This window comes from Tetrao urogallus (assembly GCF_951394365.1).
Source record: "Tetrao urogallus genome assembly, chromosome: 2".
NCBI lineage: Eukaryota > Metazoa > Chordata > Aves > Galliformes > Phasianidae > Tetrao > Tetrao urogallus.
Genome location: NC_136814.1, coordinates 54514213 through 54541476, shown reverse-complemented (window position 1 = coordinate 54541476; position 27264 = coordinate 54514213). Strand labels below are relative to the sequence as shown.

Sequence of the window (27264 nt, the reverse complement as noted above, 5' to 3'; positions counted from 1 at the left end):
AAAGAGAACACTCACTGAGCAGTGCATTCAGATTCAGGCATTGAAAGTGCTTCTGCTCCTTTGTCTCATCACTGCACTTCACAGTTTTTATAGGTACTACTGCTCTCCATGAAGTAGAGCTCACTCGGCAGTCTTTACCCCCTACAGATTATAACTGTCATTTTTTACTTCATTAAAGTTATATGCAAAAGTGCATAACAAAGTAACGCATGGAAAGTGGAAACGTTATTTTCCCTACTGCTTTATCATTTCATTAAAGCTGTGAGGAAATAACAGGGTTTAGCTTCAGGAAAAAGGTATTCTGTTTATATTGGAGAATCTATATTGTGCTTGTGTTCTTTGTGAGTTTAAGAGTCACACCATGCAATTTACATTGTACTCTTCCTGACTGCTCAAATAGTCATCACAGATATGACCAAAGCTGTATTGAAAACATATTTTTCATTCCTTCACAAAAATTCCCTAAATCTAGAGCAGTTAAAAAAAAATAATAATAAAAATAAAAAAAATCTTTCCTTATTTGCCAGTCCTGTTGCTGTCTTGTAGCAGCTGGGAGAACACTTCATCTGTTATGCAAATCCAGCTACTAATATTCAGGCTTAACATGAATTTCAGTGTCTAAATGTACCAAATGTACCAAATGTTAAAGTCTACAAAATCAACTACACCCTTCTGCCTTTACTTGATTAAAAGTTAGGCATCTAGGCATGAAGTGGGATGAATCAATCTCTTATTTTATGAAGTTAAAAATCATAGGTGAATTCTCTCACGTAAGACTTGAAGTCTACCATAGTTTTAAATACAATACGGGTATTATTTTGGAGTTTTATAGAATGCACATTCCACCAAATCAGAGTTAATTTAGAGAAATAACATTACAAGACATTCAGTATCTTAGCAATTGTCTGAAAATTCATGGGGAGGAATTTTTTTTTTCTTGAAGGCTATCATGTAAAAATTGTTAATTCAGAAAAAACTTGGAAAAAAAAAAAAAAGCTCAGAGGAGTTGCTATTCAAGCCCACCTTCTTTTATCATAAATACATAATAACAGTCACACTTAAAAAGCAAAAGGCAAAAGCAAACACATCCAAAAATAAAATCCTTTGACAAGAAAACTACATTGCACTCTGAGTTTTCTCCTGGGTGGGACCAGGTAAAGAACAAATCAAATATGGCAGATATTAGTCACATTACTTATTACACCTACAGCAACAAATTCAGACATATGGGTGATAAGGTTGGTAAAAGACACCAAATAGAAATGATACCATGTGCTTGTAATCAGAAACAAATTGGCTAACACAAAAAAATCAAACGCATTGCCTGGTTTTGTACAGACAGGGATGTTATGATAGAAACTGCAGCAGTATTGTTCACCATGTCGGCCTTGGCTACTAAAAGTGAACAGTTTGAGCAAAATCAGGCCAAAGCATAAGATTATTCCCATGACAACAAGCGATTATCAGGTTACCATTTTTTTTTCCTTCTGTAGACAAAATACTTTTCTCAGTTATCCCCTAGAAAAGCAGAATCTACTTGAATAAGGAGTAATGGGCAATACAGCCATCCCACTTCTGCAAAATACATGTTTTTTGCAGCATACAACAGAATGACTTATCTCTCTGTGGGGATTTATCTTCAGAAGATAAATGCACATGAAGGGAAACAACTGCATTCAGTCAAACCCTTTGCTAACACTCCTTTAGCTTCTGTAAGTAATAGGCGTTGTCTCTTAGCAGTGTATGAAAGAAGGGTAACTGTTTCCCTTTCCTTGTTACCATTACAAAGAGACATTCTATGAAATTAACTTCTACTCTGTTTTTCATTAATTACTGTCTTTCTTATACAGTGTCCCTTACTGTATATTGTATTATTCAAAGTGTGAGGCATGTGATCTTTTGTAAAAATACAGTTCTTCCTAATCAGCTCTAAAATATTTTCACGTTATTTAGTGATGGAAACTTGAGGGGGGGGAAAAAAAGTGTGGCAGATGAAGTGTTTGCAGTAGGGTGACACAAGATGTATTTTGTCCTCCGATATGCTCAGGACTTTATCTTGATTATACGATGAATGAAACTACCTAATACCATTACAGATTTTTTTAGGAGGAAGTTTCTCAATCAGAAGGTGGTGACACACTGGAACAGTTGCCCAAGGAGGTTGTGGTTGCCCCATCCCTGGAGGCATTCAAGGTTGGGCTGGATGTGGCTCTGGGCAGCCCGGTCCAGTGGTTAGCAACCCTGCACGTAGCAGGTGGGTTGAAACTAGATGATCATTGTGGTCCTTTTCAACCCAGGCCATTATGATTCTATGATTTGTTTGAATACTTTTTCACAAAACACAATTATGTCAGCCACAGATAATTGCAAATTATGTTGGCTTTATTTTCTCCAAACTCAACAAAATCTATTAGAGCAGACCTACGGAACATTTTCTTTCTTTGGGGTCATTTGTTGTTTGTTTGTTTTTTTTACAGTTGTTTCTGCAGTCTGAAACAATTTATTTTAGAATGAAATACCTTTACAATTTTTGTGTGTGAAATCAAGATGCATATTGTATTATAGGCTTCAAATGACGAGCTTACCAGAAGTAAAAGAAAATTCTTCCTTTCAGGAGCTTTGTCATTTTCTTTTGCCATCTCAAAAATTGATACAGCTGCAGTCCTGTCCGAAAGCTATTATGATCAAATTTTTTTGAGAGATGAGAGAAAAGAGACACTTTGTGCAGTAATAGCAGAAGTACAACAAATTTTGCATAGATACACATGGACTGTACTACTTCAGGCCAAAGCAGTGTGCAGTAACACAAGCGAGGTACCAGGAGAAATACTTTATTGTTATCCGTCTTGAAGTACTCTCTTTTAACTCCTCCAATTAGACTTCCAGTAGACTTTCCACATTCCATTGGCTCTGGGGAACCAAGACAGCACAGCTCTTGAGAAACATAGCACCATTCACAAGCATTCAGGAAGACAGTCTTATTTAGGTGTTAGGTGGGAGGAACATGATACCCACGTTGGGTTGCCATTTCTGAGACTGTGCTTTTATGTGCAAAGAATATAGCATGCAGTGGGCATATGCAAATAAGCAGATGTAAAGTTTATTCCGTGTTGCTGTGAATAACCTGAGGAGAAACTTTGAGCAGCTCATTCTCTCACAGACATTTGAATTGCTTCTTGGAAAGAGTGTTTAGTTAGTATTTCTGAGTCTTTGACCCTTCCTTTCATCCAGTAAATCAGTGGGAAAAATATAAGAAATACATGTGGTTGAGTTGGAGAAATCTAATTCCATATTTTCTTCCCATTAAATAGTTCAGTAGAAATTGAAAACTGAAGTGGCAGTGACCATAAAAAGCAGGTAGAAGACAAGCCTGGCTCTGCAACTCGTAGGAGAAGGAAAGGTAATTATGTGGTCCAGAAAATGTTTAGAAATAGAGAACTTTGATGTTTCACATCAGAGCAACAATAAATAGAGACAACGAACTTGCCTTTTGCCTAGTATTGGTATTTTCCACCTCATCTTCCCACACATTTAGAATGGTTTTTGTGGTGGGAGAATCCATTATATAATCTACAGATGTTCTACATTCTTTAAAATGTAAACTTAAAAATGAACAATAATAGAACATCATCTCACGAGGGCAAAAAATTAGTCTGTTCTTTAATGTTTCTTGGATGTTGGCACCCCACCTCAAGAGGCCTACAAGTTCTGCCTTGCCTGCTAATGCACACTCAGCTGTGTCTTACTCATTAAAACCCAGCATTGTTATTTGTTAATAATTCTGGATTTGGCTCACATTGCCCATGTTATAAACATTTAGAAACATGGATGGCATATTGAAACACTGACAGATTCTCAGGAGGGTCAGGGCTACTGGCGCCTCTATAATGAAGTCACACGCTGTTAAACACTTTTTCCCTGAACCAAAAAAGAAAAGAAAGCAGTTAAACTGCTAGACCATTTTCCAGCACCATTAATCCATTTCAAACCACTCCTAACCATAGTAAATCACAGGTTTGTGAGAAAATGAACTGCCTAAGGGTTCACCTCAGGCTATTTAGCTGACAAACAAGTTGCTGACTATTGGCAACAATGGGTGGTTGGGAATTACTGCTCAATTTGATTGTAATTACTTATTTTGCTCTGTCCTCTTTGCACTACTTGAGGGTCTACATCATGGCAAACTCCAGAACAAAATACATCACCAAGGTGCTGCTGGAGATTGACACTGAAAGTACTGAAAGGTTATTTAAGCAATCCGTTTTACTTCCTGGAGGAAAGTGAGTGAAACCTCTTTGGCTGGGAAAGCATAGAAAGGGAAGAACTCTCTAAACAAGTTTGCTCTGATATGGCCGTTTTACTCTGTAGAAATTCATCCACATGTTAAAACATCCAGAATTTTCAGTTTAGCTGTGCCTCAATTCTAATACAAAGTAGGGGAGCTAGAACTTTACCCATGAAATACGGTATGTTAATAAGAATAACATAGCAATATGATGAATCCATAGGGCAGCAAATGTGCTATTCTGGCTGTTGATCTGATTTGAATCAGATCATACTGGCTATTGTCAGTATGTTGTGATTATATCACACTTATAAATGTTCTTTGCACAGTCTAATGGAAGACTTTCTAAATTCAGGTCTACATTTCCAGGTAAATTCAAAATTTCATCTGTAATCATTGTGGGAACTGTTAATAAGCCTCAAAGAGGTAATATGTAAACAATTATAGTCGTTTTTATCAATTGTGGTCAACTTAGTCGGCTAAAATGTTCTAGTGTTATTTGCTGCCAATATTAATGTCTATCCATGCAATTCTCTAGTTGTATTAATTTTACACATTTTAATTGAAAAAATTCAGAGATGAAAATTCAAGATCATGTGAATAAGGTGTATTTGTGCAATCATCCAATAGTGAGAAAATTGATAAAATGTGGGCCTGTTAAATTTTAATAAAGGTATGATGTACAGAAAACTATTTTTTGTTTCTAAACAAGAAAAAACCATGACTTCACTTTTTGACTTAGGCCAAAAAAGATAATGTTTAAGGATACAGCAAAATTCAGAAGTATTCAAGTACATGTCAGGAAAGTGCAGAGTACTGGTATGGAATTTCCTTGTTATACTTAAACATTGTTTTAATCTCTACCAGATAGCATCACAAGGCTTTATTCTGTGGAGAGGTAACTGTGGAAAGGCTACAAGCAGGATAGATCTTAGCCTACTGTGGTATATTCTATACTTTCTCTTGCCTCTGTCAGAGAGGGGACACTGAACTGAAAATACTGCAAGTTTAATAAGACATTGGAATTCTTTCAGTTCCTACAGTGCATCAGCACTCAAAATGAATCCAATGTAGATCTCCCAGGCAGCCTGAAGCTGAAGAGCGTGAGGCCTGACTCCTGATGACATATTGCCCTTAAATTTCAGCAAACAGTTGTTATTATAAAAGATTACAAAGATTTAAGAAGTGCTGTGGCTTTCCACGCTAATAGATGTTCCATCTCTACATCATTGGGTAGTAAGAACGATTCTTTTGCATACTAGAGGAATTTATTCAAGTACTTTTTAAAGGTGTAGGGGAAAGGAGTTCAATAGAAAACAAATTTATATAGAAGTAGCTTTCTTTTTCTTTTCTTTGAGATAATCCAGCTTTTCATAGAAACACAGAAGCTGTTTGCCCTGTCTTATTTTTGTTAATCAGTCGTGTTTGTGCATTTTAATTCTGATTTCTAAAGAAATAAGGAATTATACAAGGTATTCAGAAAAGGAAGAAAAAGTTATTTTACTAAATAATGTTGTTTTGTAGACTATTACTTCTACTCTTTGTAAGAACAAACCACATTAACTTAAGGTTACTTTAAAAACAAAGAAATCAAAGGGATTCTTGAAAGATATTGAGCTTGAAATCAACGTCCAATTAATATCTCTGCTATTTACAGATATAATAATCCCTATCATTTGCAAAAAGATTACCCCCCTATTACTGTCATGTTTAGCGGATGATGTATGTTAAGTAGTTCATTTTATTATATTGTAATATAGGAAGAGAGACATACTGAACACCTTACTCAAGACATGAAAAACAGAGTGGAGTAAAGAAGCCTATAAACCTTGTTCCTGCTTAGATAACTTTTTAACTAACCAAGCTGGCTTTTCAAACTTGGTTGTCTGTGACTTAAAAGTTTAAATCCTATTTTAAAGAGTGAAATCTTATAATTCAAGTAAGGTTCAAATACGGTCAGGGCTATGAATCCATCCCCATCAGAGATTTCAAGAAATGAACTTCAGAGGCTGCTCTCCTGTTCGAGGTTATTCCTCTTCCCAAGTGGGTGACGTATTTGGTGTTAACATCTCACCATTGATACCCTTGCCTCTTCAAATTGGGTACAGAAAACTAGCCAATCTTTAGAAGGGATATCATGTTTCTCTCTGCTTCCCCTAACAGATATACAGATGATCTACATACCTGCAGTAAGTCTGCTGTGTACAGCAGATAAATCCAGAGTGATTCTTCCTTTATGTCTCAGTGGAAATCAAAAGCAGAATAACTAGCAGCTAAGGTTAAAGTCCTGCTCCTACCCTCAAATGTATCCATTACTGATTCAGAAACTTGCAGGAGAGAATGAGCAGCTACTTCGGTCCTAGTTTGGAAATGGATACAGAGCTGAGAAACTATTGCCTCATTGTCTCTTGGTACGACCCCCAGAACCCAAGCACGTGGAACAAACCCAACCCAGAAAGGGAAGTGAACTTGACCAGGAAGAATCTTAACCAGCCCTGGCAGGAATTCATAGTAGTGGTGACACAGTCTCTGTTTAATTCTGAAAATTAAATCCTGAAGTCATTCCTTACCTCTTGTTCATGGAAAACATTAGCTAACAACAAAAATGTCCAAACAACTATTATTTGAAAGACCAAAAATGAGCCCCTACTCTGATTCTGTGCTACTTTACACATCCAGAATCCAACCAAATCTTTTTCATATCTTCTAAGCAGTTCAGAAATAGCCTATTTTTCATCCTGTTTATGTATTTCTGAGCAATCCCTGACATCAGAAATAAGACATTTGCTCCAAAAGTAATGCCTCCAATGTGATTATGTTGGTTGATAACATCAGAGGCAGATGTTGATGGTATGGCAGTGGAGATTGGACTTTCCCACTAATGTCCGATTACATGTTGTTGCTGTGTGACAGATGGCAGTAGGGGGGCAGTCTGACAGAATGGCATCTGACATGGAAATGTATATGAGCATGCATGCTCTTGTTCATCACTGGTGAAAATACATACTTAAAGGTGGTGTCTATGTTGAAAAATAAAGTTTTGTAGCTGAGAATGTGCTCAGTCAAACAGTGTTATTGTGCTTTTTTGGTATGTTGCAGTTTCCATGGAAATAAATAGGAGGCATTACCTTCAGAAAAACCTCTGTAAAATTGCTGCAGAAGAAAAATCTCAGATAGAGCTGTTGTGAACATGAAAAATCTCCTAGGGTGGCTGTTCTTCAGCCAGTTCTGTGGATTTCAGGGATTTTAGGGAAATCCAGATAAGCCTGTGAACTTATGTATAGTTATCTGAATCTTAACTTGCAAAATTTTCACAGTTCATCCGTTATCATAATGAATCCTGTTGGATGATAGTGGACTCTGTAAAACATTAGCTGCTTTCCCAGTTTCATAATGCTTGGGCTAATAACTATTGTTAGATATTGTAACACACCATTTGCCTGCCTGAAATGTGATATTTATGTGAATACATCTGAAACGTACAATATGTCTGAGGAACTAAATCAAAACTAACCAGGAGTTTACAAAGAGCAGCTTAAATTCAGGGCTGAGTGGGGCAGTGAATTTTAAAGTGATTTCTTAAATCTGTATTTGTCTAAAATACTGATGGTCGTGAAGATGACAGTGGGAGATTTGTGTGAAAAGAAGCCCATGATTTAATATTCTCCCTCGAAGAATAAAAAACAAATTTATTTTTTTCCTCAGAGAGAAATGATGTGAGAGCAATTGTAAATCAACTTCAAAATACTGGATGCTGTTTCTCCTTTTACAGTCTTTCACAAGTATGTGCTCCCACCTGGGAAGGTTAATACAGGCATCTGTTTACTCTTTTTAGAGATACTGATATATGAAGAGACTGTGTGTGGGTGATGGCTTTTGTTTATTTGTTTGTATTCATTTCAGTATGAAGGAGGTAAATTTAAAAAATAGTGAGTTCCAAATGTGTTATTCGTTTATAAAGCTGTTGCAGTGTTTCATTTTCTTTGAAGCTCCTAGGTTTTTACTTGCCTGATTCTTTGCAGTTTTGAAATGTTTGCTTTAAGTTTCGCTTTTTCTTTTTCTCTTTAAAAAAAAAAAAAAAAAAAAAAAAATGACAGGAGTAACCATTTTGGATTTTAATGTAAAAGAGAAAGATGTAGGTGAAGAAAAAGAGAAACTGTATAAAAATTAGAGGAGAGGAAGAAAGAGGAGGATAAATTAATAGCTCTCAGTGATTTTCCCAGCCTTGCATGATGATGCTTTTATTCCCACTTGATCATAGACAGAAACAACAACAACAAAATGTAGATTATGAAGCATGGACCATTTTTACTTATTAAATATGAGGCTATTCTTAAGAAGGGCCTCCTTACTGAGGGCTTTGAGTGTAGTAATTAAAAATGAATCTTTTTTGTAATGCCTGAAGCAACCACTCCTGTAGTGAGTGGGATCTCTACACTGGCTTTAATCAGAGCTAGATCAGACCCTTGAGCCACACCAATTATGTTCCTACTGGCAGCTAAACTGACATGACTGTCTGCATAAACGACTCAACTGATGCCTCATCCTTGAAAATAACCAAACAGTATGTATCTGAATCTTAAGTCTATTGATGTTCTTTCATTGGATTAGTATAGTGATTGAACATCAGCCACTATAAATGAGGCAGTAAATGAGGCCTCCTGTATTCTTGGTTCAGTACTAACAAATAGGAACATGGATGAGGTAGTTGTTTAAGCCATAGGTATGGTAATAAATAGGGCATGGTGAATGCCCTGAATATGTTGTTGACCTACCCTTATAACGTCTATTTTTCCTTGAGCTTTGGCTACTTGAAATTCTTCTGATTTTGACATTTTATCAACGCTCATCTGAGCATTTCTTGTGCCAAACATAAACATAGAACGAGGGGATCAGAGATCCCCTGTAAAAGGATGAAGACAGGGATAGTATCAAAGAGGATTTAATTAAATGTAAATACATATTAACTAATTTTTGATTGAATTTTTTTTCCAGAGGTGCGGAGAAATCTCATTTGATAGTCCTGACCAGAATGCCAAATGTGTTCGCATGCTAGGTAAGAGTCTTTTCTCCTTTTGGTAATAAGAATTCTGTGGAAGTAAGTTTAATTGGAGATTCCTTCTCAAAGGTACATGATAAGTACTGTGGTGATTCACACTGGCATTTATACAGCTCATCCGTATGTGGTCCTCATTAATTTATTCTTTACAGCAAATTTTCCATTACTTAAAGTACATATATTCCAGTAGTGCCCAACTATGGAGATTAAAATACAGCTGTACCAACACTGTAATTGTAACCTTTGATGTACTCAATTCCAGAACTCATAATTAAAAACCTAAAAATCTCTGTAATTGAGCCAGATTTTTGAAATCACCCTAGGGAAAATGTGAACTTTTGTAGACTGCATATCTTTAATATGAAGGACAGGTTTATGCTTTGAAAAAGAGTATTAATTTCACAAATATTTATCTGAAGCCCCTAAGACAAGGGATAGGCCTTAAGCTGTATCAATCAGCAAAATTCTCACCATTGTGATTCTACAGATTTGCACTGGTGTAGCACTTTGCCCATCATTTGGGGGGGGGGGAAGATAGTATTGGGCAGAGCAGAAGTATCTATTCTTTGAAAACAATGCAGAAATGTTCTGCTATGCTTCATTAATCTCCATGACTAATTTTATTGTATTTGCTTGTTTCATCTACAACGCTAGCCAGCAGTATCACAGCAAAAATCAACAGTAAGTGTCTAAAAATCTAAAAGATATTTTTTGCTAAGAAAAAAAAAAAAAAAAGAATCATGGAACATTTGCAAGATTAGGCTTTAAATTCTGAAGACCTCTCACCAGCCAGGGCTGAGATAAATATATGTGGTAAATTAAAGCACTGCATCTAAAAACACAATGACTGAAATAGTCACAATTATAAAAACTGCAACTGGTAATGTCTAGGAATGTAATTCCCATCTGGGTGCATGGCTGTGTTCTGTAATAACAGATTATGTGGTTTGTTGTTTATATTCATTAAATCCTATTGTCACAGTAGACTGTAATTGCTGCAGAGGAAATCTGTCATGCTTATAGTGCACAGATCCCAATAGATGAACTGACACAGTGGACCATAATGACCTGTTACAACAATGATCTGTGGTTAGAGGTTCTTAATGGCACAAGCTGACAGAAAAGATACTTTTGTGATCCCTTATCGTGCCAATTATAATATACAGCTTAAATACTGTGGAGCGCAGAATAGTTTCTAGGAGGTTACATTCTAAGGAGGTTATATCCATGCAAATGTTATTAATCATTAGAAGGAAAAAAAAAGAAGGAAAAAAAGAGGAAATTAAGAAGCTGTATTACCTAAAGGTGAAAGTTTTCTGCATGAGTTTCTTGTCATTTGTTTTGGCATTTTTATAACAACACATATTGTAGTTAGGCATCATCCTTAGTGCAAATGATTCTTTAGGAGCAGCAAACAGAAGATGTTGTTTCCATTAGCTATATTCATATCTATGTTGACTAGTATGTGCACATGCAAGAATTTATTCTTTGCTGTAAAGAAACTGCTAGGGATGTAAAAATGACTCTACAGTGTCTTGTCAAAGGTGTGACTTGTCCAGGGACTTTTCCAGAGATGGTATCTCTTCTGTTTTAAAGGATCTCTCCGGTCATTAGTGTGCATCAGTGTCTCTAAAAAGTTAAGGACTTAGTATCCTATATAATATAGGGTATTATGTTTCATCCCAGGGTATCTCAAATCATGTACAGTGCTGAGGTTATTCTAAGTGCAGTAGTATACTGTACAACTGGCTTTATAAGTGGTATGGGAAACAGAACTTTCATTGTGTGTTTGCTCTGAGGGCAGCTACTAGAGACTAACTTCACTGTCTTGATTTATCCATGAAACGCTTGTGTTTCTGGTAGGGCCACAGAGCCGTAAGACCACTCCATACTTGCATCTCTGTGGTATCAAGCAGCATGCTAGAATGATACTAGCTAATTTTGCCAGAAAAGATCTGTATCTGGGTTATGCTACTGGCTCTGGGTTTGCTTCAAATTTAAAGATTTTTGGAACAACACTAGGGTTGCTACTATGATTCCAAATTCCTTGAAATTATGGATTGACATGGATTATGAGGATGAGGTTCTCTTTACTTAAAGTTTGAGAAAAAGAGGTTTGCAGTGAAAATCTTATTCTATTCCTATCTTCCCCACTGCAAAACAGGAAACAATAAAGAAATGCTGAAATGTTTGCAATGGCTACAGTGAAAGTAGGTGATTTTACAATGAACAGACTTGATATTGCTTCACCCGAGATTAAGATCTATTGATTCTTATCACTTTGTCTCCTCTTTTAGCACTACAGTGATGGATACTTCTTATCCATGTGTAAAAAATTACTTGAACAAATAAATTTGTTACTTTAATGTGCTTCCTGAGGATATAGTAGGTAATGACTATATTTCTGCCCAGGATATTCTTATTATCAGTGTAATTTCATGTACTCCAGTTTTTACAGAATATGATGCGTTCCACCTTACATTTTATATTTCGTTTGTTTATTTTCATTTTGTATGTTGCACTAGTTAAAGTAATACAACTTCTGTAACTGTTGCAGAAGTTGATCAGTGGCCCACATTAACCTTTTGAAGACCAATATTCTAACTCTAAATCTGTCACAGATTACATAGATTTCTTGCTTGTAACGTTGGCTAAATCTTTAAATGTTGTCATATGTTCATTGTCCTTTGAAAAAGAGAGAAGTGCATCTTTCAGTTGTGGGAGGGTAGTTGGGCGCTAGAATAGGCTCCCCAGGGCAATGGTCACAGCATCAAACCTGGCAGAGTTTGAAAAGCATTTGGACAGTGCTCTCAGGCATAGGGTTTGAAATTTTGGGTGGTTCTGTATGTAGCTGGGATTTGGACTTAATGATTCTGATGGGTTCCTTCCAACTTAGGATATTCTGTGATACTGTGAAATTTATGAATACAGTGAGAAGCTGAGGTACTGTTGTAATCCAGTTCATAAGAATATTGCACTGTCAGTACGACTGTGCTGTCAGAAATTTTTCTTGAAGCTCCAAGTCTATCTGAAGTCACTGGTAGCTCACTGGCATTTCTAATGCAGTGTAGAAAATCTACAGTATTCTGCCAGAATTGGAGCTGTTATCAAAGTTAGTGAGGGCATTCAACTATGACAAAATTGAGAGATAATGAACTGGATGTGAAAAATATTTGGCATTATGTTGCATTCTGGAAATGAGAACCCTGGCCTCTTCATGCTCTTTACTTATAATGATACTGATTTTAAAAAATAAAAATAAGAAAGAGGTAGTTAACCAAAAAAAAGTGAGAAAAAAGCAGGATAGCAGGGTACTCTCCATGTTCTTATTATCTATGAATATGAAAGAAGATAGAAGGGGACAAACTCTTCAGTGGGATCTGTTGTGATAAGTCAAGGGGAAATGGTTTCAAACTAAAAGAGGGGAAATTTAGACTGGATATAAGGAAAAAGTTCTTTACAATAAGAGTGGTGAGGCACTGGAACGGTTGCCCAGGGAGGTGGTGGATGCCTCATCCTTGGAACATTCAATGTCTGGCTGGAGGGGATTCTGAGCAACCTGATTTAGCTGTAGGTGTCCCTGTACATTGCAGGGGAGTTGGACTGGACAACTTTTAAAGGTCCCTTCTAACCCAAACAGTTCAATAATGATTCTGTGATTCTCTGGTGAGCAGAAAAAGAACTATTCCTCATCCTGGAGGGCCCAATGGTATTTTCAATGGCACAACCTATGGGTAATTTTTCCATTATGTAGACAAACATACTCTGGGCTCAGACACGATCCAATGTTGTATCATGCAGAGATAATTGGGTCAGTTTGTGAAAATTGCTGGTTTGATGCCTAAGCTAATTAATCCTGCAGAGAAAAATTTCATCCTAGCTTGGAAGAATCCAAAGTTAAGGCAATTTAACCAGTTCTTGCATCTTAACTAGTTCATCTGAAGTTAAATCAGTAACCTCTGCGTGACAGAGCACCCAAGTTTATGAATTCATCCTGGAAGGAATAACATTCTTATATCACTCTCTAGGATTGGTACAGAAGGTAACTGCTAGTTCTGAAATATTTAGAATGGTGAAACTTACACTGCTGTGCCTATGTGAAACTTACAGTGCTCATAGTAATTTTGTGTTTTGCTCTGAGTCTTATTGTACACTATCATTTAAGCATTGCTCTAATGCTTACTTATTTTAATATGGTGTGAAAACATAGGAAACACAGCGTGTACTCCAGAAATGATCTTTGGGAAAGATTATCTTAAAAGGGAAATTCAACATTTGAGAGATAGGTGTTACTGTTAAGTTGCCTGGCTTTCTAACCTTGGGATTCATAGTCTACAGAAGTGGTCAGCTAATATATTTTCCTGCAAAGCATAAAGTTTTTTTTCTCCATCCATCTGTTATGGTAAAGAAATAAAAATGTTGACCACATGGCTCTCCTAAAGCATAGCAGTCACCTCACTCATGTCAATTTGTTATTGATATATGGCATTACCTTGATTTAGTAAGTAATTTCTTTTACTACTCATATTTGCATTTTGCATAAATGTCTGCTGAATAGAAGAGAAACTTGAGTGTATAAGCAAATAGCAGCTTATATCAGATAGATACAGTTACCCCTATATTTGCAGTATAGAAAGTAAATAGGTGCACTCATAACACATGCAAAAATTTTATCATCTCATCAGTTTTAATCCATTCAGCCTTCCTCATAATAATGGAGAAAAGAGGAAGGAGGATAAAAGCATAATGAGTATGTTATTCTAGTGAGCAGTCTCTCACTAGATCTCACTCTCACTGTCAGATTTGGTCTTTACTCCTTACTGGGTAGATTTTGAAGAGGTTGTGTATCAGTTAACTCTCCCGTCTGCAGCAGTTTTTCTAGGAGAAATGTGAATTTCTCTCCTTAAGGAGCTAGGTATTAAGATGAAAACATAAGCCTACCAGACCTGGCAACTTCTCATGGCGTACATTGAGGCATTTTCACACTTTTTTACTCTCCAGACTACTGAAACATAGCTTAGTTTCTTTGGTACCACAAATAATTTTGTATTCCAGAGAGGTGCCTAACTCACCTCCAACAAATAATCGTTGTGGTATGTGAAGAAATCAGAATTTGGCCATGAGATGAGTTTGATGGATCCAGCTTCAGTGGTGGCAGCACTTTGCCCATAGCAGAAAACTGCCACACACTTGAACAGAATTGGCAGCTACAGCTTAAGAGAGAGACATTACTGGAACAACAACAGTGTTGAAAGCTAGTACTGAGGGGTACTGGCAAGGCTCTGGCAGGTTGGCCTCTGGATTACGTAACCACTGAGCTCAACTTTGCTGAAAAATAATCAGATCTATTCAAATTTGCCTTGAGAAACTTAATCAGGTAAATAACCATATAATGAGTGGGGAAAAATGAAAATTAAAGAATATTAGTGTCAGTTTGCACTGAAAAGGAAGGAGGAAGAGAAACAAGGCAGCTAATGGAATAGTTCTGCAGTGGTGAAAGCCTACAGCTTTGAAAGCTCTTCAGCTCTTACTGACATGGTGTGAAATGTGACCCTATATCTCTTGTATGCACAAAACTTCTGCATGAGCAATGGTGTTCTAAATAGCCAAATATACCAACTATTTATAACCCAGTCATTCAAAGACTTACACATGCACTTGACCTTATGCAGACTACATATGCGATCTATGCAAATGAAAATAAGCACATAAAGTTATCTTTGTAAAATTTCGCTATGTTATCAGGAAAGGGCCTAAATCTTCAGCAGTTAACAAGAAATCTTTACTTGTTGCTGTACTGCCTATAGCGATTATTCAGAACTTTACAGTGGAGTATGGAAACGTAAGCGCTCTGCTCCAAAGGTTTCAATTCCATAAGCAGCTTGCAACACAACTGTCTATTTTTGATATCTTGTTAATGAAGAGAAATTCAAATCTAAGCACAAAAGACCATGCTAAGAGCTTTTCACTTGTATTTTATGAAGTAACTGACATAGTCTCTCTACCAGCAGTCTCTGGAACAGCAGTTCTTCAGTTGAGTAGACAAAAGGTAGAAATTTTCAAATATTGTTACAATATATGGACACATTTTACAAATAAAACAGCTAATGATCTTGCAGTTATGCTTGTAAAGCATATGCATTCAGAAAGGGATACCTCTGTGACCTTGTGACTATCAAAATGGAGGCTGGTTGCTCCCTCATGCCACTTAAGACACTCTCCTTTGGTTAACTGTCCATTCCAGAAGTGCAGCACATGCTATATCTCACCTGCTCTCTTCAAGAGCACTCAGTATTTGCTCAGTATAATGGTACGGAGGAGGCCAGAGGCCCCATGCATCAGCCCGTGCTTTCTCTGGGAGGCCCCAGTCGAGATGCCAGGCTGCCTACGTTTGTAGCTTGGAGACATAAAGCGGCAAATGGGTGGGCACAAGGCTGCAACAGAGACTCCTTTGTCAAGGAGTTGACAGTGTACACATGCCATCATTGTGCTGCTTCATCACTGTGTTGTGGTTTCATGCTAAACAAGTAGCAACTCTTTGTTATCATGAGATTTATTCCCCAAACCACAAAGAACATAAATATTATGCCTATTAAAAAATATCATAAATAAAATAAGCTGAAAATCCAGATATCCTTAACATACTTTTAAAAAGTTTTCTAGTACCAACTTATTATTTCAGTAATTTTGACTTAATTTCTATGCTAGGTAATTCTGCAGCCTTGTTGCTGAGTGACAGTGACCACCTGTTTATCCTATTCTGTCCTGTAAATCAGATCAGGCTTAAACCACTTGTCCTGACAGTATTACAGTTTTCACAAGGGTACTGAAGGAGACAAAAACTGGCACTAGTATTTTGTGTAGGCATAGAAAACTCTTTTCTATGTTTAATATTTTTTTTTCCTATCACTCAAATTCTATCTGGAGCTATAAATACTTTTATTCTATGTCTGAGCTTGAGGGGTGACAGGGGACCTGATGGGAACACAATTATAAGGAAATCATGTATTAGGATTGACACTGATTATACTATATAAACATATCATTATGGCCATCTGCAGAACGGATAGTATCGAAAGAATCCATTCTCTGGGGCCATAGGATTCAGTTGAGATGCTAAAGTTCAAGAGATGGTTACAAAACCTTACTCCCCTCCAACTAAAAACACTCAAAATTTCTGACCCTTACACTTCTCTTTCTGTCAAGAAAACTGAGAATCACTTGGCTGAGAATCTCACCAGCTATCACATTGGTAAACACATGGGTTTGTAAGTCTGGTTCAAGCAAACATTAGCAAATTTAGAGCAGTATAAAGCCAAGCCATACATCGCTTTTCATCCAAAGCATGCTGCAGACAGAGGGATTGCATGCTGCTTCCTGCTTGTGTAACAGTGCAATGAAATGTAAGCTCTGAATTCTGGACTTTCATCACCTTTAAGTGGCTAAAACCATTTTCTATCTTACCCACCAAGCTAAAGGCAGAACAGGCTGGGTTAAGCACTGTCTGTTCCACTTACTGAACCAATTCAGGGAAAAATGATGAGTATAGCTCCAGGAGAATAGGTAATAGGCCTATGACCTGCATTCTGCCTAGAGAAGTACGTGTGTGTAACGCAAGAGAAATCATAAATTCTGTTTCTGAGACCTTCCCTTTTTTTCTTATTAACTAAGCATTACTTAGAGAAAGTGGAAGAACAGTTGCTTGACTAATTTACTGAAGATGATCTCATATCATATTTCATGGTATTTGTCACGTGAGTTATTGCTGATCCCCTGTTGGAAAAAAGATTTCAAGTGCGTATTCAGTCTGCTGCCTCACAGTTCAATTTTTCTCATGCCTAATCTCATCCCTAAACATGGGCTGCATTCATGTATTTTCCCATCTTTTTTGTACAAACTCTTATGAGTTTGTACAAACCCAAAGAACTTGATGTCCAGAAAAGTGCCGTGACTAATATTGCTGTGCTAATGCTGTCTCACAAAATGGGAACGGGGGCAAGGAACAGTAAAGATTTTACTGAGACCAGACTCGCCCTCAGTTTTGCAACCAGCCATGCTATTGCAATTGAAGAAGTATGATAATGTACCCAGATCTAGAATTTCCAGACATTGATTTAAATTGTTCAAATTTATATTTTGTGGTTTGACGTCATCTCTAGCAATTAATCTTCATTTATTTAATTATTACTTCGTAATACATTGTAATTTCACAGTCTGCAATTTTCTATAGATTGCTATATAGCTGTGATTTGTGTCTGAGAAAGCCATGAAGTTTCTGTGCTTGTAAACTGTCAGTTCCTGGCTGTAAATGTTTCTAAACTTATCAGCCTAAGATACATTTTCCTCTGTTCTTCTCTGCTCCATATTGCAAAAGATGTCTCATGATCTTTTGGAATTAAAAAAAATAATAATAATTCTGAAATGTTAATAATTTCACTTTTTTTTTTTTTTTTTTGCTGAGAACTAGCCTTTTTCTCTCACCTTTAATATGATAAAGAAGAAGCTACAAAATCAAACACTTAATGTTCTTTGACCTTGCTGTCTAGGTAGCTAGCTTTCTTTGATGGATTAAACTTTCTTTGTCTGTTTTATAAAATAATGATTTCTAATCTACATCTTATACATGTTGTATTTCTCAAAGCATTAAGTTGATCTCTTAGATAATCCCTTGATTATCAAACTACTTAAGCACATATTTACTTACTCTAACTGAAGCCAAAATATGTAAAGGCTGAAAAATGTTCCTGTGCCAGGATAGGTCACAGTGTCTAGCACCAATCTGATTCAAACACTTAAGGCTCTGGGCTCATGAAATCATGGAATGTGACTCTGGATATTATGAAAACTTCATTTAACAACAAGAAATGGAATTTCTGATCCTCAAATGCCTATGTCAAGAGATGATTCTCTTTCTTGCAGCAAAATTCAGAGAGGGTTCTTACTGTATTTCCCTTATAGGGCTTTCCTCTCAATGCGCATGAAAAGATATTGAAGATAGTTGCAATCTGACAAATCTATTAAAATCCTTTAAAATTCTGTTGTCGGGAAGAATGAGTAAAAGGTACTTTTCTGTGCTTTCCTTCAGTACCTTAAGACTCAGCTCACTGCAAAGCAAATGTCTAAAACTTGTTCAATTAAACCTTTGGAGAAAGTGCATGGTTATCCCCGCTGTCTTCAAAGGAAGCTGAACTGCATGAAGCTGGATGCATGAAGTTAGGGAAAATTAATCTTACTCCTGAGGTACAAACTTTGTTGTTTCTAGTGTAGTGTTTATGAAATATTTGGATTTGGAGATTAAATTTGATCATTATTACAATTTTTTTTTTTTTTTTTAATTTTCATGCTGTTTTAAATACAAATGTTATTGCATGGTAACATTTTTAAGGATAGTGCTTCATAGACTCTCATTGTAGAGAGTGTGTCTACTTTAGTGTTTTAGATGGTATTCTGGTTCACTGCAGCCTTTGGTTTGCATCACAGAGCAGTTTCTGCATACACAAATTTGTTTCATTTCACGTGAATCCGAACAAACCACGTACTCTACAAGTGCATCTGGTGCATTCTAGTTGCTACTAGACATTTAGTCCATGGGAATATGTTAGAAATAGTCCAAATTAAATCCTCCAAAGCATACACAGTGCAAACGCTGTGTCCTCACACCAGCTGTTGGACTCCACAGGCCTGATCTTGTTTGTTCTGCTTGCTTCTGCGAACCTTGCCAGAGAACAAAAACTGTTGTGACTTCAACCCATCAGCTGGTCCTGTATGGTAATTTCCACATACCCACATGGTGCCTTCAGGACTACTCAGGCCATTCAGTTAAGATTTAACTGACAGCCCAGAGAATGTAGAAGATAAATTGTAATTTAAGTAGATTGTAAACACCTCTTTTCCCAGATATTGTTTGCTTGCTTCCAGCATGCATGCCATCAACTGGTACGTGCAACCTGAAACCTAATCAGGTGTTCATCTCATCTGAAATGGAGACAAGTTTATAGAGAATGACAAACAGGATTTAATATTGCATGAAATAGTATCGTTATTGAAACTTTAGGTGAAGTGTCTTTTAACTCTAGGTCAGGACTTCACACAAAGTTTGTAGATGAATACAGAGAAAATTTAATTTAACACTTAATTCAGATGAATTAATAATATTCCAGATCTTTGTTTTGACATGAAATGATGAAATTCTCACATTTTATTCATGCATATACAAGATGTAAATTAACATTGTAGTATCTTTTTAGTTTATTACAGGCAGTGCTAATGAAAGGAACTCAGAAATACTGGCATCACACACTTAATTAGTAGAAATTTCCTAGTTGGCAAGGATAAATGGTCTTTGAATTCACTTCTCCATCCAAGAGTAAAGTGAGTAGTATACAAACATCAAATTCGTACAGCATTATCATAACAAGAAATACATTACCAGAAGGACAGAAGAAGAGAGATTTATTTTTGATGTCTTTCAGCTGGTTGTATAAAGGTATCTAAAGACAAGTCCTGCAGATTTAAGTATTTTTTTTCTTGTTGTTCTTATTAGATACTATTTGGAATTATTAACATCATCTTTAAAGTAATCTGCTGCATTTTCACTCCATGAACTGCAGTTTGTGTTTTGATGGAAATAGGAAAATCTATTTGTAGTTAAAGTACCTGGCTGGGCTCTTCATCAAATCCCAGAATGTGCTGGCAATTAGATCATTGGGATAGGTATTTATCAAGGCTGGGCAATACACTCAGCCATTCTGTGAATGTTCGGTGAAAACTGTCATGTGACTGCTCCTATGGAAGGAACTGGGAGGATGCAAAACTAAGAAGTAGTATGAATTATTTGAGTTCTCGGTTAGTAACTATACGATGCAGCATCAATCACAGCTACTGGCAGACCTCAGCTAGAAAGGAAGATGAATGGGCAGATGCTCCGTTGTAATTTCTTTCTATCAGCAGAGAGAGTAACACAAGCATTAATCCACTGGTTTAATCAGAGGTAATACTATGTCCAGGGAGATACAACTTCCAAGGCACAAGTGGAATTACTGTCATTGTACATTTGTCCTAAAAGGCTTTTTAGGCAAGTGCATGTCACAATATTTTAGAAGCCAAAAGATCTTGAGTTCATATGACTTTTATTATTAACATATTTTTCTTAAGAAGAACGAATGGAAGCATCATAAATCATTATGTCTAATCTCATTTATTTTTTGTTGTTTGAGAATAACACTCAGAGCTTTTGAAGTCTATGTATTATTTGTTTCATCAGGGAAATGACATTATAATAACTCTCAGAACAATTTGGTGAAAAAAATCTGTTCTTTTTGCATATTTTTATTTTAATCTAATCCAATTTCTCTGTGTCATGAAGGAATCTGTGTTTGGTTTCAGCAGAACCATCTTAGATACAGCAGTTGCTTCAAATTGTGCAGCTCATTGAGACAAAACAAAAAGTCTCTTGATAATTGATGACTGAATAAACAAAGAGGAAACTAAAGGCAGATGTGTGCTGGAAAGCTTTTGGAAATCCTAGGACAGGATGGGGGAGAGTTTGATTTTGTTTTTAATCAGAAGCACCGCAATTCTCTCTTTCTACTTGGCATTTTTTGTTCTTAATCTGTGTTGGAGAAGGCATTGCTGATGTCAAATTTTAAGTGAATTTCCAGTAGTAAATCTAGGAAGGTTTTAGGTTGGCAGCTGTGCAGACTTGAGCTCTCCCTCTGCAAAACAGACTCTGAAGAGGGAACAGCATAAATCCCTCTAATGCTGTCCTGCCAGAAAGCTTCTCCCTCAACATGGAAAGATCATCTGTAGGAATTACAAAACTGCTTGCACCTTCGCCCATCTGTTTTTTATATTCTTGCTGAAGCTGTCTGAAGAGTAATGAGATGTGTTGTGGATCTCATATCATGGGCACATTCTGCTTCCTCAGTCGAGCACCACAAGAATTACAGGTCCACATAGGCAGGGACAATGATTCAGTTCCTGTCATTATTTCTTCTGCCCCCGTGCCCGCTTCTCTTCTACTCAAAAGCTCGCCTGCTCTAAATAACATGTCCCAGCTGGCTGGAGGAAGTGTATCTTCAGAAACAGATGACAAAAGTTGTCTTGTTGAAATTTAATTGTGTATTCGCTTTTCAGTAAAAAAAAAAAAAAAAAAGAAAATTTGGTTCATACACACACTAACTTCTAGCGGAAAACCTTTGGCCAGTAACAAGGTTTAGACTCAGAAAAGTGCTTGGGCATTTTTCAGATGTGGTCACTGGAAGTTCTGTGTGCATCTGTCTTCATGTGAATTACTCTAGCACATGACAGAAGTCTTTGGTGCCACCTCACAGCAGGCACAGTTCGGCTGAATCATGTCAGTCACATAGGAAAACAGGATAATGAGATTGATGCACTGAAGCTCACCTGAGGAATTCCTCTGGCATCTCTGAGTCACATTTTTACAAGGTGAAAACTGCAATTTTGTTTTGGGAAAAAAATGATCACTAATTTGCTCTAACAAATAGAAATAATCCCTGCAGAATTTTAAAAAAACAAAAACAAAAAAAAACCTGACAAAATTATTTTGTAGCCCAAACCTCGGTTTTCTACCATGTTTCTTTCTTGATAAGTCATTTGCACATAAGCACAGTGACCTAGCTTTGTGGCAATAACTTCCCTGACATTAAGTAAGATGGAGTTGGGTTAACACATGCAGGGATGTTGTAATAGTAATTATGAAGTTGGTGTACAAAGTGCCCACATCAGTGCTAGATCTGTGCTATTGTGTAGCTTGTGAGTGTCCTGCTGGCACAGGAGCTGGTTGCTAGACAATATATGAAACTGTGCTCTTAACATCCTGTGCTCACTGATGATGCTGTGGCATACATTTTGTGAGATAAATTACTATGGTATCCTTAAAGAGGACTACTTCAATTGTAAAATAAGTAACTTGGTCTTTTATTCTCTTCAGTTGTTGGTGCAATGCATAGCGACATCATTCTAAATCAGATTCAATTGGGTAAAAGGCAAGAATGAAGGAGGGCTTTAGTCGTCCTTCCTACCTTTGCAGATTGGTCAATGAGGCACCTTCTCCCACATTCCTGTGAGAGTGCTGCTGCCCAAGTACTTGCCAGTTACCTTTTAATTATAATTAAAAATGTGTTTGCTTTTCATATGCTTTGCCAAAGCCAGGCCATCAAAATCACTGCATCTGTCTCCATTTTCTTTCATCTTCATAAAGCTACACTAAAATGTTGGCAGATGTGCGATGCAAGAATTTGTGGCAAGATATTCATAATTTCTCCTAGGGTAAATATCACATAAATTTGTCTCTGACTCTGAAGAAGGAGAAGTTAATTCAAAGGGTGAACCCAAATACGTACCTATTACATAAACTAGAAACATTGGAGTAAGGAATTGGCAGGTTCTTCTTCACTGTCTTCTATAGTTATTAAGCATTGAAAACCGTCGCTCTACTCCCAGTAGGGCTTGGAAAGCATTAGGATATAGCTGATCAGCCAATTAGGGAAAACATATGAACAAACTAATGACAAATAGTTCCTGTTCACTCCTGCATCACTGTAAATCTAGTTTAAATTTAAAAAAATAAATAATAAATGGTAACTTTCAGAATTAGTCAGTTGGTTTCAAGTAATTATTTTAAAAATGCAGCCCAGTAAAACAAGTAAACAAAATATTTGAAGCCAAATTACTGATTTCAAATTTGGATAGGCATCGTGTAAGAGGTAGGAAAAGAAAAATCAAAACACTTTCAGAAATCTAAATTTTAAATATCTAATTGAAGCAATCATGCACTTTGCAAAAGCAGTTTTTTGAATTATTTTTTTTTTCTTCTGGTGGCATTGATAAATTCATGGTTGTTTTTGTATACCGCTGAGTTAGTTCACTGGACAAAAGTAACCCACGGGTTATTTTACTGTAGGTGTTATTTAACACGCATAGCAGTTGCAATGAGTCACATCCAGGCTGGATGTGGCTCTGGGCAGCCTGGTCCAGTGCACATAGCAGTGAGGTTGAAACCAGATGATCTCTGTGGTCCTTTTCAACCCAGGCCATTCTAAATAAAATTTTAAGAGCGAGTTTAAAAGACAAAAATAAAGTAAGTTTAAAAATTACAACAAAATCTGTCTCAATTAAAATCCCACGTTACTGAAGAAGCATTTCTACACTGCGGTATCCAAACCAGGAGTATCCATAACATTGTGTAACAAAAGCAAGAGCAGTCTGTGAAGCCTGCACAAAATCCCTGCTTTCCTGCATAATAACCATGATGCTAAAAAGCCATTGTGCTCTTGCACGCACATTTGCCACAAACTATGAATTCCTTTTTGCTCAATGCCACAAAGTCAGCAAAAACATCAGCAGGGAGCAGACAGGGATTTCCTGCTCAACTCACCTACTGCTGCAGGTAAGGCACTCTGCTGGGAAGTACAAGTTGTGGAAGAGGAGTACTCCCTCAGACAGACAATAAAATTGAATCTGGTCCCCCCTTGTTTCATGGATAACTAATGAAAATGCCAGACTGCTTTGCAAATTCCATGGAGTTTTATTATTTTATTAAGAAAAGGCACTTATTTTTATGAAGACAAGGCGCCTCTTTTTTTCTGGTTGTATTTTTCCTGGTCAACACTGGAGTCAGTGATGAGCTGCACCTTGTACCTGGCATACACCAGCCAGACTGGACTGAACATAAGGAGACTCCAGCAAGTGAATGAATGTTTCCTGTCTGATGCAAGTAGGATGCAAATACAAGAGCAGCAGTAGTTTCTGAGATCTGCTCACGTTCCTATTTTTAGACATCTACTGGATTTTCTGACTAAAAGTGTGCAAGCAAACAAGCAATTTGTAGCAGGCACAATGCTGAAGCATTCTCAATGTCAAATCAAAGCTAAGTGAGAGTTTTCGGGGTCTTACCCTTGGATTTAAGCACAAAATCCTATCAGGAATTCCTAAATCTCTTTTTAGGAACATTTTTCTGATCTAGTCCTTAATGTTTTGATGGCCTCTGTCATGTTCTTACATTCAGTAAGAAACAGATAAGTCTTATTTGCAATAAGCATGGATAGCAGCTGTAGACTGCTTCAGATCATCAACAATCTTTAATTATTAGTAAATGTGTTATTAATCATTACTCAAATGGCTGGAAAGATCACTTTTATTTCTAGTTGCAGATGTTTTTAATGCAATAACCCAAAATTTAGACCATATTAAATGCAAATCCCATTATAATTTGCACATTGTATAGCTAGATAACTAAATGCATAGTATAGTGAATTACTCTTTCTGTTGAAGAATATCCTGAAAATTTCTTTCATGAAATTCATGCCTTGTTCTTCCACTATAAAAACTGCTCTATCACAGTACAAAATGTTACTGGACAGACTTCATTCACATTATCTTCTAGTCCATTCTTCTCAAACATTTTAATGATAACATCTGCTGTTTTAATAACAATTTTCAGTCTTTATTACTGATGAGATCTAGGACTAATCAGAAATGTAACATTTCACTGTATTTGAGAGTGACTGAACCCAGCATATAGAAGACTTTTTTATCCCAGTGCAAGACATTTCAGCCTTCACTACTTTGCAAATAGTATTAGGAAGAACTTGGAATTAAATCAGTGCAAATCAGAAATATGCACTGAGACTTCTTATATGTATCTTCTGCTTTGTCTCTCAGAGGAGAACTTGACCCTGCATTCCGCAGCTACTTTATCATATGCTATAAAGGAAGAAGTGCAGTGAATGCAGTCAGCTTATTCCCCCCAGGAGTTCCCTCTGGTAGAGTATGTCAAAGTACTCCCAGCCGTCAGACTGTCAGGTCTGCTCAGATGTTTTGGAAGACAGTGTGCTCTGAATGAGAATGCAACAATAGTAGGCTGGCTTTTCAGTAGCTGGCTCTGATAACTCAGATAAACAATCTTCTTGAGGTAAGAAATGACACATATCAGAGGTTCCTGCCTTAGACGCCAAGGTTATTCGTCATGTAATTGGATATTGTTGGAGAAAACCATAATTAACCCAGATTTAAAGGCACAAGGCCATCTGGTGATTATATGTGGTCAAAGATAATCACTCTCTGCTGAATCCACTTTCATCTTTCCTATTCATTTACCTTTATGAGATGTGACCTAACCAGATCTTGCTTAAACAGAGCTGTGATTTCCTGGCTTGGTGATTATTGTTATATTACAGACTTGGTATTCCTGGAATTTCATTGCTATGGCAAAGTAAAACTTACACTCTCCTAATACAGAAGTCTGGGAAGTTATTAAGTGACAGAAGTAAGGAACATGTACTTCCTCCAGCAGATGCAGAGATAGAGTAGCTCTAATAAATACTGGATGTGTAGGCCATCAAGTTCTGCCTACACATCTGCCTACTTCATCCTACAAGTACAATAACAACTCTGGCTGACATTCAAGTGAGGCCAATTGATAACTGTGCCTTAATTTGCCAACTTCAGCAGGCCCTGGGCTGCCCAAATGCTGGAAACCTCACAAGACCCAGGGAACCTGCCTCTCCTGTCCTCACCTCCCTCTCACTCCTGTTTGTGCTGTCCAGCTGCACTGCTGTCCCTATGCTGATATTGTATTAGAGCTGATTCCCGGTAGTCCTCATCTGCCCCTAGGGACTGTAATGGAAGTTTTAATCACTCCATGCATTGGCTGACCCAGGAGATTTTAGAACATAGCTGGCTCAGCCGGCCCAGCATGTTGAGGCAATTGGTCGTCAGAAGGACTATCTTCTGCTTCCAGGAAGCAAAGGACTATCAGATCACAACAGGTTCTAGCTCCTGCCCCTAGGGAACAAACAGATGAAAGCTCACTAAGTTACACCGAACAAAGTAATTCCTCAGGCTGGAGCCAGCTGCAAATCCCAACACCCTTCTCCCTCACATCTCTTGGCACCAGAAAATTGATACATCTTCTCATTCAATTCTTTGCTGAATCATGTGATAGGAAGTCTAATTCCCTGCTGTGCTTGCTCTGTCATACGCTAACACACACTTTTGTGTTTCTCGTTATAAACATCCGCAAACCATCCATGTAAGCATTACAAAATCTTAACATAAATGCTATATACTACCTTTAAGGCTAGAATATTGTTTGAACAGCTTGGTTGTTCATTTTCTTGTTCAAATGCTTAGCGTATAATATGTTCTTCCTTAATGGCTACACAAATAAATGAGGCTTTGGCTTTTCTCCAGATATTTTCCCATTGTTGAAAGGAATATCTGTTTTTAGACTCTTTCCCGTTTTTCCGTAAAGGTAGCCTTATCTTCTTGGTCCATCAGTAACAGTTCGTTACTGATGTGGAACTCAGGCTCTTTGAGGTAGCCTTTCCTGTAACTACTGTTTCTGTCATCAGTTGTCCCTCGAAACTGGGGACATATAAATGAGATTCAGTGTAATTTCTTAGGCTCGTATAGAAAAAAATCAACCAGAATTCTTCGGAGGTATTTTGTTGGCCTGTCATTATGGAATAACTGTTAAGGTTTCTAAGCTCTTTTTTGGTTGACTGCATACAGAAACACATAACTGCAGGAAGTTCTAGACTGTTTTTGGTGAGTGAAGCTGGAAAAAAGTTTTTATGATACTGATATTGAGCTTTGCCTCAAGACTCATATGATATCAAGACTCATTTAGTATCAACACTGGTATGGTTCTAGGGTTGTTTAATAATGTTTTATACATAAGATTACATAAGATCCAGCATATTTTCATGTTTGGGTTTTTGTTGTTTTTTTTTCTGTGCATAGATCAACATATTAAATACATTTAGAAAGAAATTATTAAATTAGTGATAAAAATCTCCTACTTGCGAAGCTGTTGATTGCATTCTCTCAAGCATATTATTGCATAAGAAGGAATTTTATCTAGGAGAAGGAAATAAGGCAAAAGGATTTTTAAAGC

The 27264-nt window shown here is 37.0% G+C and overlaps 1 protein-coding gene across 1 annotated transcript in view; it reads left to right on the top strand.

The window, feature by feature from the left end:
- The window catches only part of PDE7B (phosphodiesterase 7B), a gene marked incomplete at both ends in the record, with an annotated part of 160824 nt that overhangs the window by 41861 nt on the left and 91699 nt on the right, over positions 1-27264 (top strand). The window contains one exon of the mRNA XM_079550719.1: positions 9281-9341. Within this exon, the coding sequence (XP_079406845.1) occupies positions 9281-9341 (61 nt within the window). The remainder of the gene's footprint in view (positions 1-9280; positions 9342-27264) is intronic.